Raw genomic sequence first — 21,090 nt, forward strand, 5'->3', positions numbered from 1 at the left:
TTCTACTGCTACAACCATCTGCCTTCTCCGTCTTCTTCCTCTCTCCTCAACACTTCCTCCACCTGACCTTTTCCTCCTACTACTCCTCCTACTATTCCTACGACGGCCTGGTATTCTTTGACTGCCAGTGAACCATCTGTTGGGCAAAAAATGGAACAAACGCAGTCCTTCAACGCTGCTTTTGTCTCTCATCTTCCCTCCAGATGGAAGCCAAGGGGAGGAGAGCATTAATCTCATATTTTTCCTCATTTCATTACGCTGTGTGCTACCCATTTCATTACAAGCGAATAAAACCAACTACAAAAGCACATACCTCCTGTAAACATGAAAATGGGCTCCCAGAGCAGACATGAAACTCTCATCTTCATTTAAAAGGGGAAGCTAACAAAGCATCCAATATTTACAGCTATGTGAAGCAGCCAGACTCCGTCCTTGTCTGATGTGAGCGCAGCCTTTTATGTTTGGCCGCTTTAGTGCTGCTCATTTACTGCCTTGCTTAAGCACATTTTATAGATACAAAGATTTCCTGAGCTGCTCAGGCATCACCGATAAAAATATTGTACCAACTCAAGTGTTCTTCTCTGCTCAGAGTTGATCAAACACAGCACTTCACAGCCACAAATTAACACGTAAACTTGCGTGTCGTCGGGGTGATTCATGTCCGTTGATAGGCATGCAGGAGAACACCTGCTACCACACAGCACCGCCCATACACACAACAGCCTGCGAATCACAAGCTTTCATTACAGCCACAGACTCCTGCAAATCCTGTTCATGAAATGGATTGTCTAATTGAGGGGACCAAGCTGCTTTTTCAATGACATATCTGAATGCAAAACAACAACAACAAGGGAAAAAAAAGAAAGAAAGAAGGCTTTCCACTGTGCAGTGTTCTCTCATTCACTGCAGGGATGGTGCTTAAGCGAAAATTAATACAGCGACAGATTTGTTGGACAAATACTCTGATAATTTCATCATCTGGTGCTTTTGTTATCGAACCAAGACATTTGTGCCTGGATTCCAGATTGGAGAGGAGAAAAAGGAATTATTAGAAAATGTTTTTTGAAACATTTAAACAACAGAAAATGGTCCACCATTCCTAAATCCTAGCTGCCGCTCCTTCAAATTTCTTTCTTTTTTGTTGTCGCAAATCCACCACTGCTGCATGTCTGCACTGTGTCGGGTACTCCTGAGTACTAATCTAAACTACAGATAACCATCTTGCTCAGTACCTACTCATTGATATGTCGGTTAATACGACGTTAATGTTGCGAGAGCGCGGCCTTGAAAGTGACGTCATGTCCAGCGTCCAGGCTCCAGGTCAGAGAGTCAGAGGAGTGATGTCTTGGAAAATAGGGCAGCGATTTACCAGAGAAAAGTTATTAGCTTAAGATAACTGATAATAGACTTTACAAGTTAAATAGACATTCACAAAATATTGATGTCCGGCTAACATTACATAACATATTGGTAGCTTCAGTTAATTGAGCTCGGTGCCGACTCAATGTTGCTAATGTGAGTAAACTATTGATAGCATGAAGCCTCGTGTTGTCCTTGACGTCATTTTGACTTCAAGTAAAATCTTTTACCATCATATACTTTCATGTAACAAGGTCTATCTGTCCCTAAATTCTAAAATGAAGGGAAAAAATTGTGGTAATGGGTTGGACTGAAGTAAGACTAAAGGTGTAACGCAGAACTGATTGACAATTTATAGCATATGCTTTAAATAGCAGTCAAACCAGGCTGTGTCATTTTGACCCCAGAGGACAAAAGGTGTAAGGCAACTGAGAGGACATTCTGAGGGTGAAGCTAATGTCTACGCCATGATGTAACTGCTGACTGCATCTTTAGATGAGCTTGTTCAAATATTATTATTTTTTTAGTTTTTACATTCAGCCTTTAAGAAGCTTTTTTCAACTGGCCATTCAATAAATAGGTTGTATAAGTAAAATCTGCAGTCAAGTGCCATTTGTTTACACCGCCACTGCTGAAAAAAGTCCGAGAGGAAACACTGGAGTTCAGAATAAGTTTGCAGCTGTGCTTCTGATTGGAGCTCTCATGGGGGACCGTACATACCTGCCTGATTGGTTGTCACATTTAGCGACACATACTGCTTGGCATGGTCCTTCGCCAGTTCTGACACGCCGTTGACGGCCTCCAGGAGGAAGCTGTAGTTGGTGTGTGACTGCAGGTCGGCCACCATCACCGAAGGTGTTTGACAGGCCGACGCGGCGAGGCAGAAAACGCACGTTGGGTCCGCACTCCTCCAATCCCCGTCCGTCCGGCAAAACCCGTCTGCACAGGATGTTGTAGCGCACGTCCTTCCTGCCGCCCGTCTCCATGGGGATGGACCACTCCAGGAAGACGCTGGTCTCGTTGACATTGGAAATAGCATTACGTGGACCAGACGGAGGACCTGAGAGAGAGAAAAAACAGCCAATCACGTCATAGAACAGTAACTTGGTGGGGAAAAAAGATTGAATTGTGGAGATGGGTGCAAGTAGAACCAGATCCTCACGTGTGCAGGCCATATTAGGAGGGTCAGAGTCTATCTTATAGTATCCATCTTCACAGCTGCAAACGGTGGCCCCCGTCTGCCGGGCCACGCTGTGAGGTGGACATTTACTGCAGGCCAGAGACTCCAGCAGCGAGCGGTAAAACCCCACTTTACAGACTGAAAAGACGGGGAGGGGAGAGGACGCCATGGGGTGTTTGGGGTCGGATCAAGACGAGATGAGACGATAAGAGTAGACGCACAAATAGGAGAAGGGAAGGAGGTCATGGGGAGAAAAGGTGAACAGATAAAAAAAAGTGGGAGAGAGAGGGAGAAAAGCAGGACAGTATGGTTATTTCTTTAAAAATAAAAACGAGGTCAACATCACAGCAGTAGAAATATTTCCCTGGTTGGGTGTTTCGGAAGCTTCTCAGCACAGAAACACAATAGTTTGAAATTAAAAGGAACATTTGTCACATCTGTATTTGCTTCTTTGTTTCTTTTTAAGTCTCATTCCTTCTCACATCCCTCCGGGGGATTATTCCTTCAAGTCAACCTGCGCAACCTGTTGTTTCACCGTCTTAATCAAAAAGCCTCCTCTCTGCTCATCAGTGGGCTTTTCCCTCTTTAGCTCAGTGATTTAAACCCAGCTCCTGATTAAGACTTCGCACTTGCATCTGCTTCGCAATATTGGCCCCATATGTGCAGCATATACAGTACAAACAAATACACAGACCAAGAAGAAGAAGAAGACGAAGAAGCAGCACAGGAACAGGCAGAATGTCTCTCTTCCTCCCACACAAACACTCAGTCAGACGGCTGATCTAAGTGGGGCAGGTAGATAGGAGGGTGATGCACTCGGAATGTTAACACGCAAGAATACATCAACAATCTCTGTTGCCATGGCTACACCCCACCCCACCCAAGCCAACCCATCACTGACTTATCATGGCATCATTTTCCTCCTGGTTTTGCCGTGGCAGCCTTAACGGGTAAATAATACAAGCAAAGTTCCACAGAAAACTGTGGAGCCAACGACGAATGAATGTTTCTGCTGGAGGAGAGCAGAGGTGAGGATGCCATGGGGAGGAGAAGGTTTGTGTTTGTTCTTTTCATCTATTGTTTCTTAGTTATTGCTAAACTTCAGGTAAGAAGACAGCAGAATGGAGGAAACACAGGAAGATAAAGAACAAAGATAAGTCGGGGAAAAAAAGGGAGACAAAAGCCAAGTTTATGAGGACGAGCCGGGCTGAGAAGAGAGGAGAAAGGAGGAGACAAAGAAGGAGTCGCCGGATGATTTGTGTGTGCACTTCAGTCGTTCGGCGGAGGTGGTTCTGATTCACCTTGACGGAACCTTGGTCTGTTGTCATGGAACATTAGGCCTGAAAAATTCTCCCTCTGCCCTGGATCACTCCGAGTCTCACCTCTGCTTCACACGCACACAGGAGGAAGCCTTGTAGAAAAAAATGAGGCATGGAGGATGCTAAACATACCATAATTACGCTCAAGACGTTGCTTTTGGAGGCATGTATGAAGCTGGCCTAGTTTGGAATGAGTGGATGAATACGACATACAAAAAAACATGCCTTGAGGGTAAAATGTGAGAAGATGTTCATTTTTGTTAAAAACACTTTTTAGTTGTATTTTGGAATTTATTTGTGAAAAAAATATCTACTAAACGTATAGTTTGTATTTAATCTTAATTTAATTCTCATTCTCTCATTGCAGCTGGTGATTTAAAACCATATCAACCTTTACATGTGGGCTTGACATCCAGGGCAGTAGGACACACACCTCATTCTTTTGTCAGCCCATTGCCACACACACACACACACACACACACACACACACACACACACACACACACACACACACACACACACACACACACACACACACACACACACACACACACACACACACACACACACACACACACACATTTATGGTTGCATATAGATTTATTGCTATTGTCTGGTCTCTGGCTCTCCTTGACTTCATCCTCCAAACCCCCCAAGGCCAAATCAATAAAAACAGGGTGGCAGCTCATTTCACATGTTGGGGGAAGCAGAGTGGAGACGAGCACCAAAAAAAGAAGTACAGACGAGCAAAATGGCAAAAAAGGAATCATAATAGAGATATGATGCTCAGATATATTGCCAGTACAGCTCTGATTATTTTTACTTATTTTTGTGTCTTTTTTTTTTTTTTTTTTTAAATTTTTGGTTTGCTCTCGCCGCCTGGTGTGCCGATGCTTCACTCCCTAAAGATCATCTGCCACTCAAACAGTATGGAGTGGGCACAGAGTGGCGCTCCCATGGCTCCCTACTTAGATTTCCTGTTGAACAAGTCTGGATTGTTTTTTTCTTGTTTTAGTCTGTTGGCCCCAGTCACCTCCAGCTGTCATCCCTGAAAATAACTACTTAGCTTTCCTCAGTTCCAGCGCTGAGAGCAAACACATCAGCATCACTCTGACATTTACTGTACATGCAGACTAAGTCGGCTTTTGTTGGCGGAGAACCGTCGCAATGTAAAGTAAGAAAACATCCCAGTCAGTTTAGACATTAGCATACACAGACAGACATTTGCTGATAATGTGGTGTCAAAGATAAGCTGATGTGCTCTGATTAAATTAAAATAATGCATGAAAATTTCCTTCCCCCTGGAAGTTGCAAATGATTATGAGAATGATATAAACATTTGCAATTAAAATGTGCAAATTGGTGTGAAGGGAAAAAAAAGGAAAAATTCCATCGCGTGTCACTTCAATAAAAGTCCATTCCAGTTGACTAATAAGCACCAACAGAGTGGATGTGGAGGTATTTATTATCATTAATTCCAGCTCATTTCCATCAAGGGGTAAATAGGTTTTCCATGCTCTACAGGAAAACGAGTGAAGAACACGCGTGTAGCGTTCGACATGACACGACAGCAAGAGTGTAAATGACTGCATAGTTATATCATGCAGCAATTACACTGTCTTCACTTAATTATGTGTTGAAGGATTTGCAGGGGAAAAGAGGGCACGAAGGTCAGAGCGGCAAGTCGAAGGCTGAAAGTGGGATGAAGCGATTAAAGGGCCACGCTGGCGAAGAACATGTATGTACAATGTGAAACCAGACCACAGCTAGAGGCCAACCTTCAGGTCCAATTGTGGAATTGTCAGGATAAGTTGTCCAAATGTCAACTGAATATGGAACAAAAGGACTTAAAGCAAATAAAACTAAAAAAATAGATTCTTTACAGTTATTCTGTGCCCAGAAAAATAGCATTTTTTTGTGATTTAGGGGCTATTTCAGCATAAAAAAGTAACCAAATGTTTATAACCTGTTTTTGTTGTTTCTTTATCTCTCATATCTTGCAAGATGTGTTCCAGTAAAACAAGCTCTTAAATCTCAAATTCTTCCTTAAAGGGACACACTCACTCAGAATCCATGTTTATGTCAGAAATCGCATACACACTCGCAGAAAAGCCCTTCCTGTCATGAGATTAGTTGTGGTCGTGGCTGGCTGACTGTAATGGATCATTCCTCATTGCAAATGCAACCTGAACGGAGGGTGTTGGTGGTATTAATGTGTGTGTGTGTGTGTGTGTGTGTGTGTGTGTGTGTGTGTGTGTGTGCGTGTGTGTGTGTGTGTGTGTGTGTATGTGAGAGTGCTGCCCTTGGGCAAGCTGTCTTTCTGATGCCACGCAGCTCTTAATGCACAGCACAAAGGGTAATAGGTAATTAATATGCAACACACACTAACGCGCCTGCATGTGTCTGTGTGTGCGTGCGTCCGCGATGCACGAGGTTAATACGTAATTAATATGCATCACACACTGGCATCCCAGGCAATTAAGGATCTGGCGGCGTCCGTTGATGCTTCTTAACGAACGTCCTCTTTAATTGGAAACATTTCACTGTAAACATGTTGATTTATATGACTGGCTGTCGTTTGGTGGGATTAGAGAGAGTTAGCGATTAAGGCGGAGGGAGAAAGACAAACGGAGATTGGGGGGGAGGGTGTATAAAACAGAAGTTAAAGTCAAGGACCACATAGCGTGTACCAACATTGGATTTAAATTCATTTATATGAGCGAACGCAGTATGGATCCAAATACACAAAAGTAGCAAGTTTACTCGTTATTGTATAATCACGGCTCATATTACAGGCTCCTTACTGATCTACCTAATACAGGGGTGTCAAACGTGCGGCACGTGGGCCAAAACCGGCCCTCCAGAAGGTCCAATCCAGATCTCAAAGTGGAAAAATTCCAGAGAAGACAAAATAATTTCTAGACCATGACAAGTTGTTTTGATCATAAAGTAAAATACTAGATTGTTCATTGTTCTTTTGTCCTTTTGTGTCTCATTCTGTCTGCTTTTTGTCTGCTTTTTGTTGTCTTTTGTCTTCTTTTGTCTGACTTTGTCGTTCCTCTCATGTTTTTGTCGCTTCGTTTCTGTCAAATAAAGCAAAAGACAACATGACAAAAACAAGACACAAGTCAGACAAAAATTAAACACAAAACGACAAAAACGAGAAACAAAATGACAAACGTGACACTAACAAAAGTCAGACAAAAAAAGGCAAACAACAACAGAAACAGAACAAAATATGACAAAAAGGACACAAATAGACAAAAAATAACAAAAGCAAGAAACAAAATGACGAAAACACGAGATAAACAACAAAAGTCAGACAAAAAAAGACAAAAAACAACAGAAACAAGACAAAATATGACAAAAATGAGACACAAAATGACAAAAGACCAATGAACAATGTAGTATTTTACTTTATGATGAAAACAATTTATCATGGTCTAGAAATTATTTTAAATTTATAGTTTTACTAATTTACAATCTGCAGTTAATGTCTTCTCTGTAATTTTTCCACTTTGAGGGCCGGATTGGACCCTCTGGAGGACCGCTTTTGGCCCACGGGCCGCATGTTGGACACCCCTGGTATACACTATTCCTAGTACAGCTGTTTTCTCCCAGTAAATGTCAAACAGGAGTGCATATAGGACGCCTTTATTGCATCCATCTTCCCCGTCACTCCTCCAACTGCACACAGAGTCGGCAGGATTGACGTTAAAGTAAACTCTGACAGAAGAAACAAAAAAAAGACAAGTCTGAGTTTCAATGCAGCGCCTATACTGTTAGCAGATACTATTGTGAGCTAATAAACCAGTCTAGGAAACACAGTAAATATCCTGTTCCTGTGTTTGTCCCGCAGCAACCTACTGCTCTAAGAAACATAAACACAACCGGTGTGTGTCTGTTTGTGCACGTCTCAGGGTTTCATACCTTCACGTGTTATTGTTTTGCTGTGTTTTTTGTGCGCATGTGTTCAAGCCAACCAGCACTCATATCTGTGTGTGTCTCTGTGAGAACACAAACAAAGAGCAGATGATAATACCATAATAATATACAATCAAGTCAATGGGCTCTTCCTGTCAGCGGGATGACAGAGGAGGTCATTGTTCCGCAGACATTTATTCTCACAATCAGGACGCGAGCAGAAACCCAGAGGTCAGGCGGGTCAGAGCAGTTTCCCAACAAAAAACAATTTATTGGTCCAGTGAAAGTGGAGAGGGGAAGATTAAACATCAGAAATGATCAATCAAACGTCAAGTTATGCTGACCAGATGTATTGGGAAAATAAGTCAACCAGCCACGACACCCGACTATATGTTCTATTAGCATTTCAGCATTTAGTTGACAGCCATTTACTCAGTCAATGGAGGACGAACTGCGAAATAAAACTGCATTCATCCACAAATAAGGTGCTCCAGGGTCGGGATCTTAGTGGTGTTATGATGCTCTGGAGACGTGTGATCTCAGCCTGGAGGGTCACATATGTGTGAAACTTAATGATTCTGCATGAAATTGGTTGGAATCTAATAACATTTCTTTCGACCAATTAGGAAATGCTTTGGTTCGGCCTTTCATTCACCAAATGAATGCAAAATATGCTGCTTTATAGCTTCATTATTAGGAAAAAATAATAATGTTTTCCTTTGGATCAGTCAAACGATGCAAGCAATGAGGTAATTCATAAACATTTACAAGGTTTAGTATTGGTTTTCCAGTTTTCTTTTTTGTTTCACGCTGTTTTTTAATATACAGTAGATCTGTATTTTTACAAATTTCTTTGGGATTTCACTTTTTTCTATATTTTTATAACACAAAAATATAACTAAAATCACAAAAAAGTAAATGTGCATGTCTAATTTCAAATTATATTAAAAACTCAAAAATCATAACATTTTAACATGAAAAATATACAAATATACAAAATAATGTATAAAAATGGCAATAAAAATACATTCACAAATTTAATAAATTCAAGTTCACCACTAAAATATTTTGGCTTAAGTTGAGTAATAAATAACAGAAAAAGAAGTATTGGTTGTGTGATTTTTTTCTGTTAAATCAGAGACATCTTATATAGATTTTCACAGCAAAATTGTTGAATTAATGTGTTTCTGTAAGTGTATAATATCTATAAGCAATTGTAATCTGTTAAAATATATATTTTACCATACATTTTCTTTTATAATTTTAATTTCTTCAGTATTAATCTACAATGTATCAAATAATTTGATTTAAAAAAGTCAATTTATTATTCTATGGCTGTATATATCCCAGTTCCAAAGTCCATAAATGCATATGTCTATAAAAACTAGCAGTCAGTCAGTTTAAAAATATGCGTCCACTCTCAGTGTTCTCTCATGATGCTACTGAACTGTGGATGCATCGAAGCTTCTCTTGTTTTCAGATTTCTGAGACTCGAGTGCAAGGCAGAAAGACACGACAACAACGTGTCACTGCTGTTTTTTTTTTTTTTTATGAACTGTATCATATGGGAACCTCATCACCTGACCTAAATGCATGGGAAGTGTCCGTAACTACCAGTCCGACCAGTCCTGAGCCACGGCTGACTGGGACTCTGGAGACGACCAGGCTTTCATGGAAAGAAGCCGGCTCTGCTGAATGAAGCATTTTATTAATATTTCACCGACTGCAGGAATGTGTGTCGATGCGTGTGTGTGAGCTCTTGCTGTTGCATCTTTGCGAGGACATTCTGGCTTCTCTGTATTTTCCCAAAGAAGCGTCGGTTTTAGGGGTAGTGTTTGAGTTAGGTGGAAGTATTCTTTATATGTTATGGCAATAAATAAGGTTATGCATCTTGTTGTGTAGTTTAGGGCCCATGTCAGGGGCCACGCAATGCACCATGTCAATTAAAGTCCCCGCAAGTATAGAAAGAAGCACGTGGATGTGTATGCATGCTAACAGGGGAAGGGTAAAAGGGAGGAAGCACTTCTGGGAAAGTCAGTTTACCCAACAAGCACTCAGGAAGCACTTTAGTTGTCATGACAGCATCACCACGTCGAGCTGATGGGGTGATGGAGGAGGGGTTGGGAGGAAGATGGAGGAGGAGGAGGAGAGAACAGGATGAGTTTGGTGAAAGAAGCCATCAGGAGTTTCCAATTGAACCACGTCTAAAGAGATGAATGGCGTCTCTTTCCTTGATAAATCCAGTCAATTCATATTTCAGGAGATGATGGCTTCCTGCCACTTGCAGATTTTTGTGCCATCATTCACCGAGCCGACGCATGACAGAACTTCTATTTCAGTGAGGGGTAACTGAACAGTCTTTAACTGCAAACATAAAAGATTTTAAAGGCACGGACGCGGGCGGGAAAGCATTTTACTTGTACCGTCACTGGGCGGTTTTGTCGAAAGATTTTTCAATAAATATTGAGTCTGAACATTTAAAACTGTTTCAATACTCATTTTTCGCAGCATCGATACCAGCTGCACTTTCTGGCTCTTTTCACTGTCAGAGACCACAAAACTCTGCCTCTTTTCACTCACATGGCTGCATTTTCTCATTTACAGTCTCATTCACTCTGGTTAACAGTATCTTGGTTAATAATTTCTAGTCACTTACATTTGAAAATGCCTAAGATTGTGTTCCTTTTCTTGCACTTTACTGCCATTTAGATTGAAGGACTCTTAACAGAGAGGGTTGGGAGCTTAGAATACTAAGATTTTTTATTTGCCTTTTAAATGTGTGGCACTCCTACCTTAAGGAGTTCTTTGATTAATGTCAAAATGTACCTCATGCAGTCATGCGAGGCATTATTTTCCCTGTTGTGTCAAAAATGCTAATGAAAACGGATATTTTTCAGAGTATTATATCAAAATGAGCAGTTCCATTATTTGACAACACTGTCACTGAGTATTTCAGGTCCACTGGGTTCTAATGAAGATTTTACTTCCACAACGCCACTGCTTCACAAACACTGATTTCTATTATTACTGACAGATGATAATTAAATCAGAAGAATCAATTAAAACTAATACATTAAGCTGTCCAATTCATGCAATAGAAAATCATTTCAATATTTAATTTTATTTATTAATCTTTTTAAAAACTTGAAGTAGAAAAGATGAAATATTGTCTCTGCCACTTGGAAAATGCTTAATATAAATAATATGATGATGCATTTAAAGCCTTTTCCCTCCTTTTAGGATGCAGGTAAATGTTCTAAGCTCTATATAATGAGCACAGCACAAAATATTGTACACAATGTTATTTTAACTCAATATCTTGTAAATCCAATGTAAGATGACTAATATATGTAGATTGGTATGACTTGAAAATAAAATAATACTAGTTAAATAACCTACTAAATAAATATAACTCGAAATAATACTACCTCTGCCAACCTGTTTACATCCATTTTGGTCCAGATTTGACCTTCTGTGAAGAAAATTTGATTTGATCCTACTTTGCATTCAAGCAGAATGTGGTCATAATTAGTCTGTGAATTCTTGAATTATTAATACTTGAGGTCAGAGTGATCTTGACCTTTAACTGGAATCAGTTCCTCCTTGAGTCCAGGGGAACATCTGTGCCAAATGTGAAGAAATCCTCTCCAAGTGTGAAGAGATGTCATATTCTTGAGAATAGTTCTGCACTTTTCTACCAGAGGGGTAATTATCGTGCTATACAGCACACAAAAACATAAACTGAAACACCAGTGGTGGCCGAGCTTTAATGCAAGGTGTTTTGGGTTGAGTGTCTGGAACCGGAATCGAACCAGACACCTTCCAATTAGCGGGCAACCAGCTCTTCCACCTGAGCACCAGCCGCCCAAAATAACCACAACGCCTCCAGCCTCGCCTGCCACTGGCACAGAGGCACAACAAGAAAAACCAAAACACCCGCAGCAAGGTAGCATTAGAACTCAGATCCTTATCGGCACGTGATGCTAATCCTATAGAAACGACACGCTGCTGTGATCATGTGTGCATCCCCTGTCACCACATCATCAACCACAAGCTCCCACACTGCTAGCTCCTATCCCAGAATTCCCTGGAGAGGGAAGGCAGAAAGCTTCCTCACATTACTACGCCAGTGGGACAGTTTCTGATGGCAGCAGCGCTGCTGTGACCAGATCGAGTTTGACATATGCTGCAGTGGCGTCTGACAGGCAGGCAAACACAGAGGAACATCAGGGGAGAACCGGCACTGAAACAAAGTATCGTCAGGGGAGAATCCGGCTCTACCCATGACACACTTAGACGACAATCTCTAACAAAATGCTCTATGGTTTTATTATGCTTCCAGCGAGAGCCGGTTCCTCATTCCGAGTAATTCTTCTAATTGATGATACCAACAGTGGTTTTCATTTGTATTCCTGATCCGCCGTCTTCCTCCCCTACCCTCCCCCAACTTCGCTGCCCATATTGTGCCTCTAAAGTCTTTTTTCTTTTGTCACGTGAATTGAACACAGCCCGAATCCAAAGCTGTCGATCCCAGGATTTCGCTCCACGTTCTTTTTTTTTTATCTTCAAAACACGACACTCGGCTCTTATCCCTTCATTCCAGCATTCCGGTCAGCCCTTATTCAATCTTCCCAACACCGAACCCAGCCCTTATTCCTTCATCGCAGCCCCATTTAAATCCATATCCCTTCACTCCAGTGTGTAATTCAGCTCCACTGCTACCATTACAACAGTTCAATCAGCTCATGTGCCATTACTCCATCATTCAGGGAACTCTTATCCCACGCAGCATCCCATTCAACCTTCAATCCACCATTCCAGCTGTTCATTTAGCCAATATTTTATAAAGAAATGCTCTTTCATTCCAAGATCCAATTATTCAAACAATGTTTTTAGCCTTTATTCACCATTTCAACATGCCACTGAAGTTTTTGTCATGATTTAGGTTGCCTGAACATGAATATTGCAGTAGTTATTGTACTTTTGGAGGATCTGGTTTAGAGCTGAATTACATTAACAGCAGGTTCATCTTCAACAATTTTTACAATATATTATACTGTTTTGCCATTTATCAAGAACACAAAACAAAGACTTTCTGGTTGCACCTTCTCAAGCACGAGGATTTAGATTGTAAAATCATTGCCTTTAGGTTTAGAGTTTCTCAGACTAAACACATTTAAAAGTCACCTTGGAATCTGTAAAACTGTGATGGACATTTTTCATTGTTTTGTGACATTTTGTATCTAAATTAAGACAGACGACTGCTGGGTTCATTCCCAACTACCGATAGAAACCAGCTGATACATACATATATATATATATATATATATATATATATATATATATATATATATATATATATATATATATATATATATATAAAAACACAGTTCTCGTGCTCCATATACTAGTAAATGCCATATTCTGCCAATATTGTCCTCAAAACCGGGGTACTATTCGCCCTTTTCTGCTGGTATTCAGTTAACTCATCATTCATACATTCTTCCATCGCTCCATTCAGCCATTATTCCCACATTCTGCCTGGTATTCATTGAGCCTAAATCACATATGCAAGACACCCACTTCCCACTTATCTCTCTCTTCATCCATCTGCCCACTTCTATGCTCAGTTATCCTTCCTCCATCGCCATCACCCCTGAAACAACACTCATCCATCTCTGTGTCTCCCTGCCCTCACACCCCGTGGTGTGAAATCTTCAATCTATCTCGTGTCCCCTTGTTTTGCCTTCACTTCTCCTCTCTGTGCTCCTCCGATCCATCCATCCATCTATCCATCCATTTACCCACAGATGTACTTCCCCCTCCTCCCCTTCAGTCTTACTGGGGCTGACAGTGCTGCAGGCGAGCTCCAATTATCCAAGCTGGAAAGTTGTACATACATCTATACATCTCACACAGTCACATCCCATATCTTCACATGTCATCTGACACAAAATGAGTTCTTGTATAATGAGGACAATATCACGACGTAGTCTCACACATCTGCTATTTTTACCCTGACACGAAAAAAATTTGCAAATATTAAGATGCAATATTATTTTCAAGATGTTAATTGGATAAATGACAAAATAAACTGATGAAACACAAAAGATGGTAAACAGCAGAACAGAATAGTAGCAAAAATCCAACACTACATTCCTCAACTGACAGGAAAGTAACATACAGGTCAGGATGAATCTTGATTTTATATTGAGACATTTCTTTTACATTTATTTAAAAAAAATATTCGTGTCTAATTGGCCTACTGTCTCATATATTGTATACTGTTAATAAGAAATGACTGGTTACTCTTAGGAATATAACACATTTTTAAAAAGTATATTAGTTAAAAGAATGGCAATGCTACTACTACTGTTGTTTAAAAATTAACTTTGCTGATATTGTCCCTGGATAAAAGCAAACCAATGCTTTTTGCTTGGTATTTATGCTTAGTTTCGGGTCCACATGGGGCCAGTTGATCATTCACAGTGTGAACAAATCATTATATAAGTGCAGTATAAACATAAATTTAATTTAACATCAATCAAACACGTTTCCTAACCCTGGGACGGTGCTTGCTCTGGCTTTTCCTGCAACAATGCATTGAGTTTGTGCTCAAGAATTTTTTATTTGCAAGAGCAAAAGTATGCAGACATGAACAAATATCTGATGAGAATTGTTGTGCTCACAGCACGTAACAAACTGAGGACATTTCAAAGTGAACTGAAGCAGTTTTGCTTGAAGAAACGTGCCGTTACAACCTTTCGTACGGACATTTTTCAACGTTTGCCCCCATGTGGAAACGGCTCACTTTATTCTGGTGTTTTATGGCTGAATGTTTCCCATAAATAGAGATGTACTTCTGAGAGGAAAGTGTGAGGGTGAAACAGACAGCTGTGCGACGTGTTGATGGAGAAAGACGGACAGATTTTTAAAAGGGGTAAGGAAAGGGAAGCAGAGTGAGAGGCAGTGGCAAGTGTAAAAGGCAGGAGAGTGCTAATGTAGACGGCAGCAGTGGAGAAGGAGAGCGAGAAAAGAGGCAGGATGAAGAAACAATAAAGGACAGGCAGACAAAGGAAAAGAAACAAGAGCAAGAGAGATGGATAATGGACAACTAAGGTATTAGAGAAAGTGAAAGAGTGAGACAGGAAATGATGGGAGAATGACATAAATGAAGAGGAGAGAAGAAGAAAAAGAGCTGTCCATAATGAGTTCTGTCCTACATTCACAAAGGCTACATTAAATCATGCTCTACTAGGCAGCACACACATCCAGTACAGGCAGGATCCACACACACTACACTCTGACCTTCAACCCACTATCTCAGTCCAACAAATAAAACGTAGCATCTCTTTTTAAGCATCTCTGTCAGGTTGAAAACCACGACTAACAGGACACAAAAACACACAAAAGGGTGAAAATTAAGTCACTAGACCAGGAGTGTCAAACACGCGGTCCGTGGGCCAAAAGCGGTCCTCCAGAGGGTCCAATCCGGCCCTCAAAGTGTAAAAATTCCAGAGAAGACATTAACTGCAGATTGTAAATTAGTAAAACTATAAATTTAAAATCATTTCTAGACCATGACAAGTTGTTTTGATCATGAAGTAAAATACTAGATTGTATATTGTTGTTTTGTCATTTTGTCTCATTTTTGTAATATTGTTTGTTTTTGTTGTTTTTTGTCTGATTTTGTCTCATTGTTTTGTCGTTTTGTTTCTCATTTTTGTCGTTTTGTGTTTCCTTTTTGTCTCATTTGTGTCATCAGATTTTTGTGTTTCCTTTTTGTCTCATTTGTGTTTGTCATCAGATTTTTTCATTTTGTGTTTTGCTTTATTTGTTGTATGAATCGTTTTTGTCATTTTGTTTTTTTGTCTTGCTTGTGTCGTTTCTCCATTTTTTTATCGTTTTGTAATGTTTTGTCTCATTTTGTTTTGTGTTGTTTGTCTCATTTTGTCATTTTGTGTCTCATTTTTGCAATGTTTTGTCTTGTTTTTTGTCTTTTTTGTCTGACTTTGGGGTTTTGATGGTAAAGTAAAATCCTCTATGGTTCATTTCCAGATATCTGTGACTAAATGTTGTGTTCCTTTGTAGACACTCTGTGATCTGGAAGTTGTAATGTGGAAATGATAAACTGAGGCAGAATGTAGTCAAAACTGAATTATTTTTTTTTCAGTTTGTTCATTATGTTTTGTAAAAAGATAATTCCTTAAATGTGAACATTTTCAGAATGTACTTTTTTGCACTAAAACAAAGGAAATATTTGGAGTTGTGGTTATTTATAGGTTATTATGCTGTGGTTTTACTGGTCTGGCCCACTTGAGATCAAACTGGATTGAACGTGGAACCTGAACTAGAATGAGTTTGACAGCCCTGCATTAGACTCAGCTCAAGCTCCAGACATGATCCAAACTTCCACTCCCTCCAAAAAAGAGCACCAGATATCCAACTCCTCATAGTCCAGACACCATTTAAATGTCTCATAAACGCAATCCAACTTGAGTGACTGAAAGGCACATGAAAAGGTGTTTACTGAGACAGCGAACACATATGGTTACAAAGCTGCCAGAGGAAACCCTGCCACAGTTCCCTCTGTAGACGCTTTCAAAGGCTGTCAGCTCAACAGTCTCATCTGCATATGAAACTAGGAGGGAACAAATATATCCTCGTCTAGCTTCATTAATTGTGAGGAGTGTGTCCTGCTCACTTTATTTTTTTTCTACACATGCACCACAATTTGAAAAAACAGATAAATGATATTGTCGTGAGCACCCCTGAGATGTTTTCATATCGATAAACATTTGCATTTCACTCGACTTCATCTCTCTGGAACCCCAAACATCCTGAAGCTCATTAAAATGAAAGCAGGTAAACCTTAAAACATTGTCCTGCCACTGAGAGGGAAAGAAAACAGGTCATGAAGGGTCAGTTTGTTGCAGGAAGGTCAGATATGATTAGTGTCATCAAAATAAACCCTCACAGCCCTTTGTGAATACAAGTACAAACTAGGGAATGCCACATTTAGTGTTAGTGTTTAGTTTTATTTCTTTTTTTGTGTTTTTTTTTATTGATGTCTGATAAAACACAAACATTGTTAATCTTCTAAATTATATGTGTGGCAAATCTTTTTGACCAATTCTGTGAAAAAATGACATCTTTTTAAATGAACTACATCGACTTAAATGAAGTATTTCAATTTTTGTAACTTTTGGTATAATTTGTACTGAATTTACATGTTTAACCCTTTGATGCATAACCTGGGTCAAAAGTGACCCAAATCCAATGGAAAATGGGTATCTCCTCATGTGGTCTACGCATCAAAGGGTTAAGAAAAAATCTTGTAGCATGTTATCTTGTTCTGCCTTGTTTAGTTAATTCTCTAAAAAACTGATTACCTTCTTGCACTTCTTTACATTTTTTATTTTATTATTTTCACAATGTTTTTTGCTGCCTGACCCCACTTTGGTCAACACGATATATAAATAAAATTGATTTGATTACATAACGACTCGTACATATCCATACTACATTGATTGTAAAGAGATTACAGACAAAATACTATGTTTTCAACTTGTATTAGCATCTTAGCAAGCTAATATTTGCTTATTAGGACTGTACATGTGGTACAGCTGAAAATGGTTGTGGCTGTAGATGAAATATTAAGGAATCATTGTGAAGGAATCAAATCCATCCTAACCAAGTTATATAACAACTTATCCACTGCTGGCATGCAAAAACATGAATTACTTACCAGTAGCATTACCCATGACCAACAACTGAAGGCCAAGTTAAAAAGAAGAAGAAAGAAAGATCTGCACATTTACAATAATATGCAAAAATTTAAGTCCTATAGCTCATTTCTGTACATGCAAAAGTGCTTACAAGACACAAAAAGTAACATGACTGCACTGTTTTTTTAATGAATTCCTGCACCTCTACTGTAGTTCTGAATATTCCCTCAGCTGACCCAACGGGTCAAACCAAATTAGTTAAATGGCAGAAGTCTGGAAAGCATAATTAGCTGTGCATAATTAGGTTGCAGGCTAATGAGTGGTAATCACAGCACTGTTCAGAAGTTCTTTAATCTTTAGCATGTACGTTTCTTTCTGAGTATTCATGGAGTGGAACCCTCATGTAGAAAAGATTTCCTTCGGTCATCTTCTCTATGCATCACCGATAAAAACAATGAGCCGTTCTTTTTATCATTACCTTTCTGTGTTACTATGATGAGCATTAGCTAGAAACTAGAACATGATGAGTTTTTTTAGCCTCATCAGCCATGAATCTGTAACAGCAGTCTGGTTGACTGTACAGTCTGCAGATTCCAGGCAGGCCAGTGGCCGACTGACAGCCGTTTCCTAATGATATCCCCCACAGAGGTTCTGTGTCTGATGAAGTAAAGCTACTGAAGAAAGGAATCACGCTTTAAAACAGTGACTATGTTTTAGCATTGTAATGATCACAGCATAGAGAGGTTTAAAAAGAGGAAAAGTTCCAGTTAAAACCTTCTGGTGATGAAGTCACTGGAAAGAAACTAATGTGATATTCCACAAGCATGTAAGAAGAATCAAGTACATCTTCTTATGTACTTCTCAAGCTGGTTATTATAGCAGAGGATCTCAGTTCATTTAGTTCAGGGGTGTCCAACATGCGGCCCGCGGGCCAAAACCGGCCCTCCAGAGAGTCCAATCCAGCTGCTGGACAACTTTGTAAAGTGTAAAAAATTACAGAGAAGACATAAACTACTACTTAACGTCAAGTTGTTTTCATCATAAAATACTAGATTGCTCATTGTTCTTTTGTTGTTTTGTGTCTCATTTTTGTAATGATTTGTCTTTTTTTGTTGTTTTTTTCTTATTTTTGTCATTTTGTGTTTCCTTTTTATCTCACTTGTGTTTTTTGTCTTATTTTTGTCATGTTGTGTTTTGCTTTATTCGTTGATTTGTGTATCATTTTTGTCATTTTCTCTTTTCTCTCGCTTGTGTTTGTCTATTTTTTGTCGCTTTGTAACTTTTGTCTCATTTTTTGTTTTGTTTCGTGTCGTTTGTCTCATTTTTTGTCATTTTGTTTCTTGTTTTTGTCATTTTGTGTCTTTTTTCTAATATTGTGTCTTGTTTTTTGTCGTAAAATACTGTATCGTTCAGTTCCAGATAGCTGTGACTAAATGTTGTGTTTCTTTGTAGACACTCTGTGATCTGGAAGTTGTAATGTGGAAATGATAAACTGAGGCATAATAGTGTTGAAATTGAAATCATCTTTCTTAAGAAATTTCAGGTTGTTCATAATGTTTTGTAAAAAGATAATTCCTTAAATATGAACATTTTTGCACTAAAACAAAGGAAAAATTAGGAGTTGTGGTTATTTACACTTTATTATGCTGTGATTTTACTGGTCCGGCTCCCTGAAGATCAAATTTAGCTAAATGTGGCCCCTGAACCAAAATGAGTTTGACAGCTCTGATTTAGTTCATCGCTTGACACTGAAGAGCTACCATACTTCACCACACACTTCCAAGCCTGTGCAGGGAGCATTCTCTTGGATTTTTACTGAAATGTTCTCTGTGTCATTCAAACGCTGCACCCGAGTGCATAAGTAGAGTCTGGTTGGAAAATTGAGTAATTTAAAGACAGCACAGAGGAAGACTGGAGAGGACGGAGGGAGAGAAAAATACAGAGGCCCTGGGTGCCCGTGGAAATGGCAGTTAAGGTCGGCGGTGGGGATGTTTGGGCACGAGTCGGAGCAGAACAGCGGCTTTATGAGAGCAGCAAAGTGCTGCGGGGGCTCAGGGGAATACCCTCCACTAAAGCTAAGAAGAAACACAGAGTCGCACACGCACGGCGAGAAACACTCTTAGCGCAAGAATAAACAGATCCACGCACACACTCCAGCACGCAACACCAAAAATAAACACAGATATGAAAATACACACAGGATGAAGATAGAACCAAAGGGAACACACGTGCATGTGAACTCACAAACCCAACGGGACCAAAAAACCGCCTGAGAAGCCGGAGCTTTTGCTGTACACAGACGCCAACTGAGTAGCAGAAAGGTCGTTCAGTTCACTCATCAACTGAAAAGATCATTTAAGCTCAATTTCACAACAAACCCCCTCTTCTCACCTTGACAGGATCTGTTGATTTCCTCAAATCCCGGCTGGCAAACACACTTCCCAATGGGCACCAGCCACTCTCCCTCAGTGCTGCAGTGCATCCGTGGAGGCTCGTATAAAGGCAGGGAGTTATTGACGCAGCGACCCACCACTTCCACCAGCTGTGAGGCCTCCGATCCCGGGATGGTGTCAGGGAACTCAGCCAAACTCTTCACCAAGAACGGGCAGCGCTTGTAGAAAACCCTCACCGACACTAAAGCGATGCAGGCCCCTAAATCCTGAAATGCCAAGTAGAAGCCTTTCCTGTTCAGAGGACCTAAATCGCGGACTTCAGTGTTCAGCTTCATGACGCGGTCCCCCAGGTCCAGCTCGGTGAAGCTCTCGTCGGCCGCTATGGTGTCGATTTTGATGTATCTGCTCTCCTTCATCGCCCGGTCTTCCTCTTCCGTGATCCCGACACCGTCTCTCATCTCCCCGTCCTCCATTTCATCCTCGTCCCCGTTCGTTTCGTAGTAGTACATGTTAAAGGTCTCCTTGCAGGTCCCCACCCCGCCGGGCAGGCTGTTGCAGTCTCTCAGGGTGAACTTGAGCTCGATGAAGACCCGCTGGGCGCCCTCGGTCAGGATCCAGTTGGTGTGGAGCCAGTTGTTCTGGTTCTGCTCCATCACGCGGCACACTTGGTAGGTGTGGATGGGGGCGTAGTCCTCGTCAACTTCTCCGATCTCCTCCCACTGAGGCACAGAAACAAACAGGAAGTTAATGGATGGAGATGGAAAATGATGCGAAACACGTATTGAGTTCAGTTATTTAGCTTAACCCTCCTGTTGTCCTCATGTACGGGCACCAAAAAATACTGTTTCCTTGTCTGAAAAAAATCCAAAAAAATCACCAAAAAAATTCCCCAAATTTCTGAAAATTTGCAAAACTTTCAGGAAGAAAATTCCAATAATTCCTTACAAGTTTCTCTTAAAAGTTTTACTTATTTATGTTCTTAAGAAATATTTTTAACATTTTTTCCACCAAAAAATATTCAAAAATTTCCCCAAAATGTTGAAAATGTCTCACATTTCTAAACTTTAAAACGGGTCAATTTTGACCCGCAGGACGACACGAGGGTTAAGAAGAAATGCATACTTGATAAGTAAACCGTGCACAAGCAAACGTACTTGTGCTTTTGCTATTTGTGGCATTATTAGACT

General features: G+C 40.2%; 1 protein-coding gene across 1 annotated transcript in view; it reads right to left on the reverse strand.

Moving 5' to 3' along the window:
* Positions 1–21,090, reverse strand: part of LOC111581636 (ephrin type-A receptor 5) — a 74,978-nt gene that overhangs the window by 38,018 nt on the left and 15,870 nt on the right. The window contains 4 exon segments of the mRNA XM_023289889.3: positions 2,080–2,215; positions 2,217–2,419; positions 2,522–2,677; positions 19,902–20,622. Of these exon segments, the coding sequence (XP_023145657.2) occupies positions 2,080–2,215; positions 2,217–2,419; positions 2,522–2,677; positions 19,902–20,622 (1,216 nt within the window).

Source organism: Amphiprion ocellaris, chromosome 17, assembly GCF_022539595.1.
Source record: "Amphiprion ocellaris isolate individual 3 ecotype Okinawa chromosome 17, ASM2253959v1, whole genome shotgun sequence".
NCBI classification, from domain to species: domain Eukaryota; kingdom Metazoa; phylum Chordata; class Actinopteri; family Pomacentridae; genus Amphiprion; species Amphiprion ocellaris.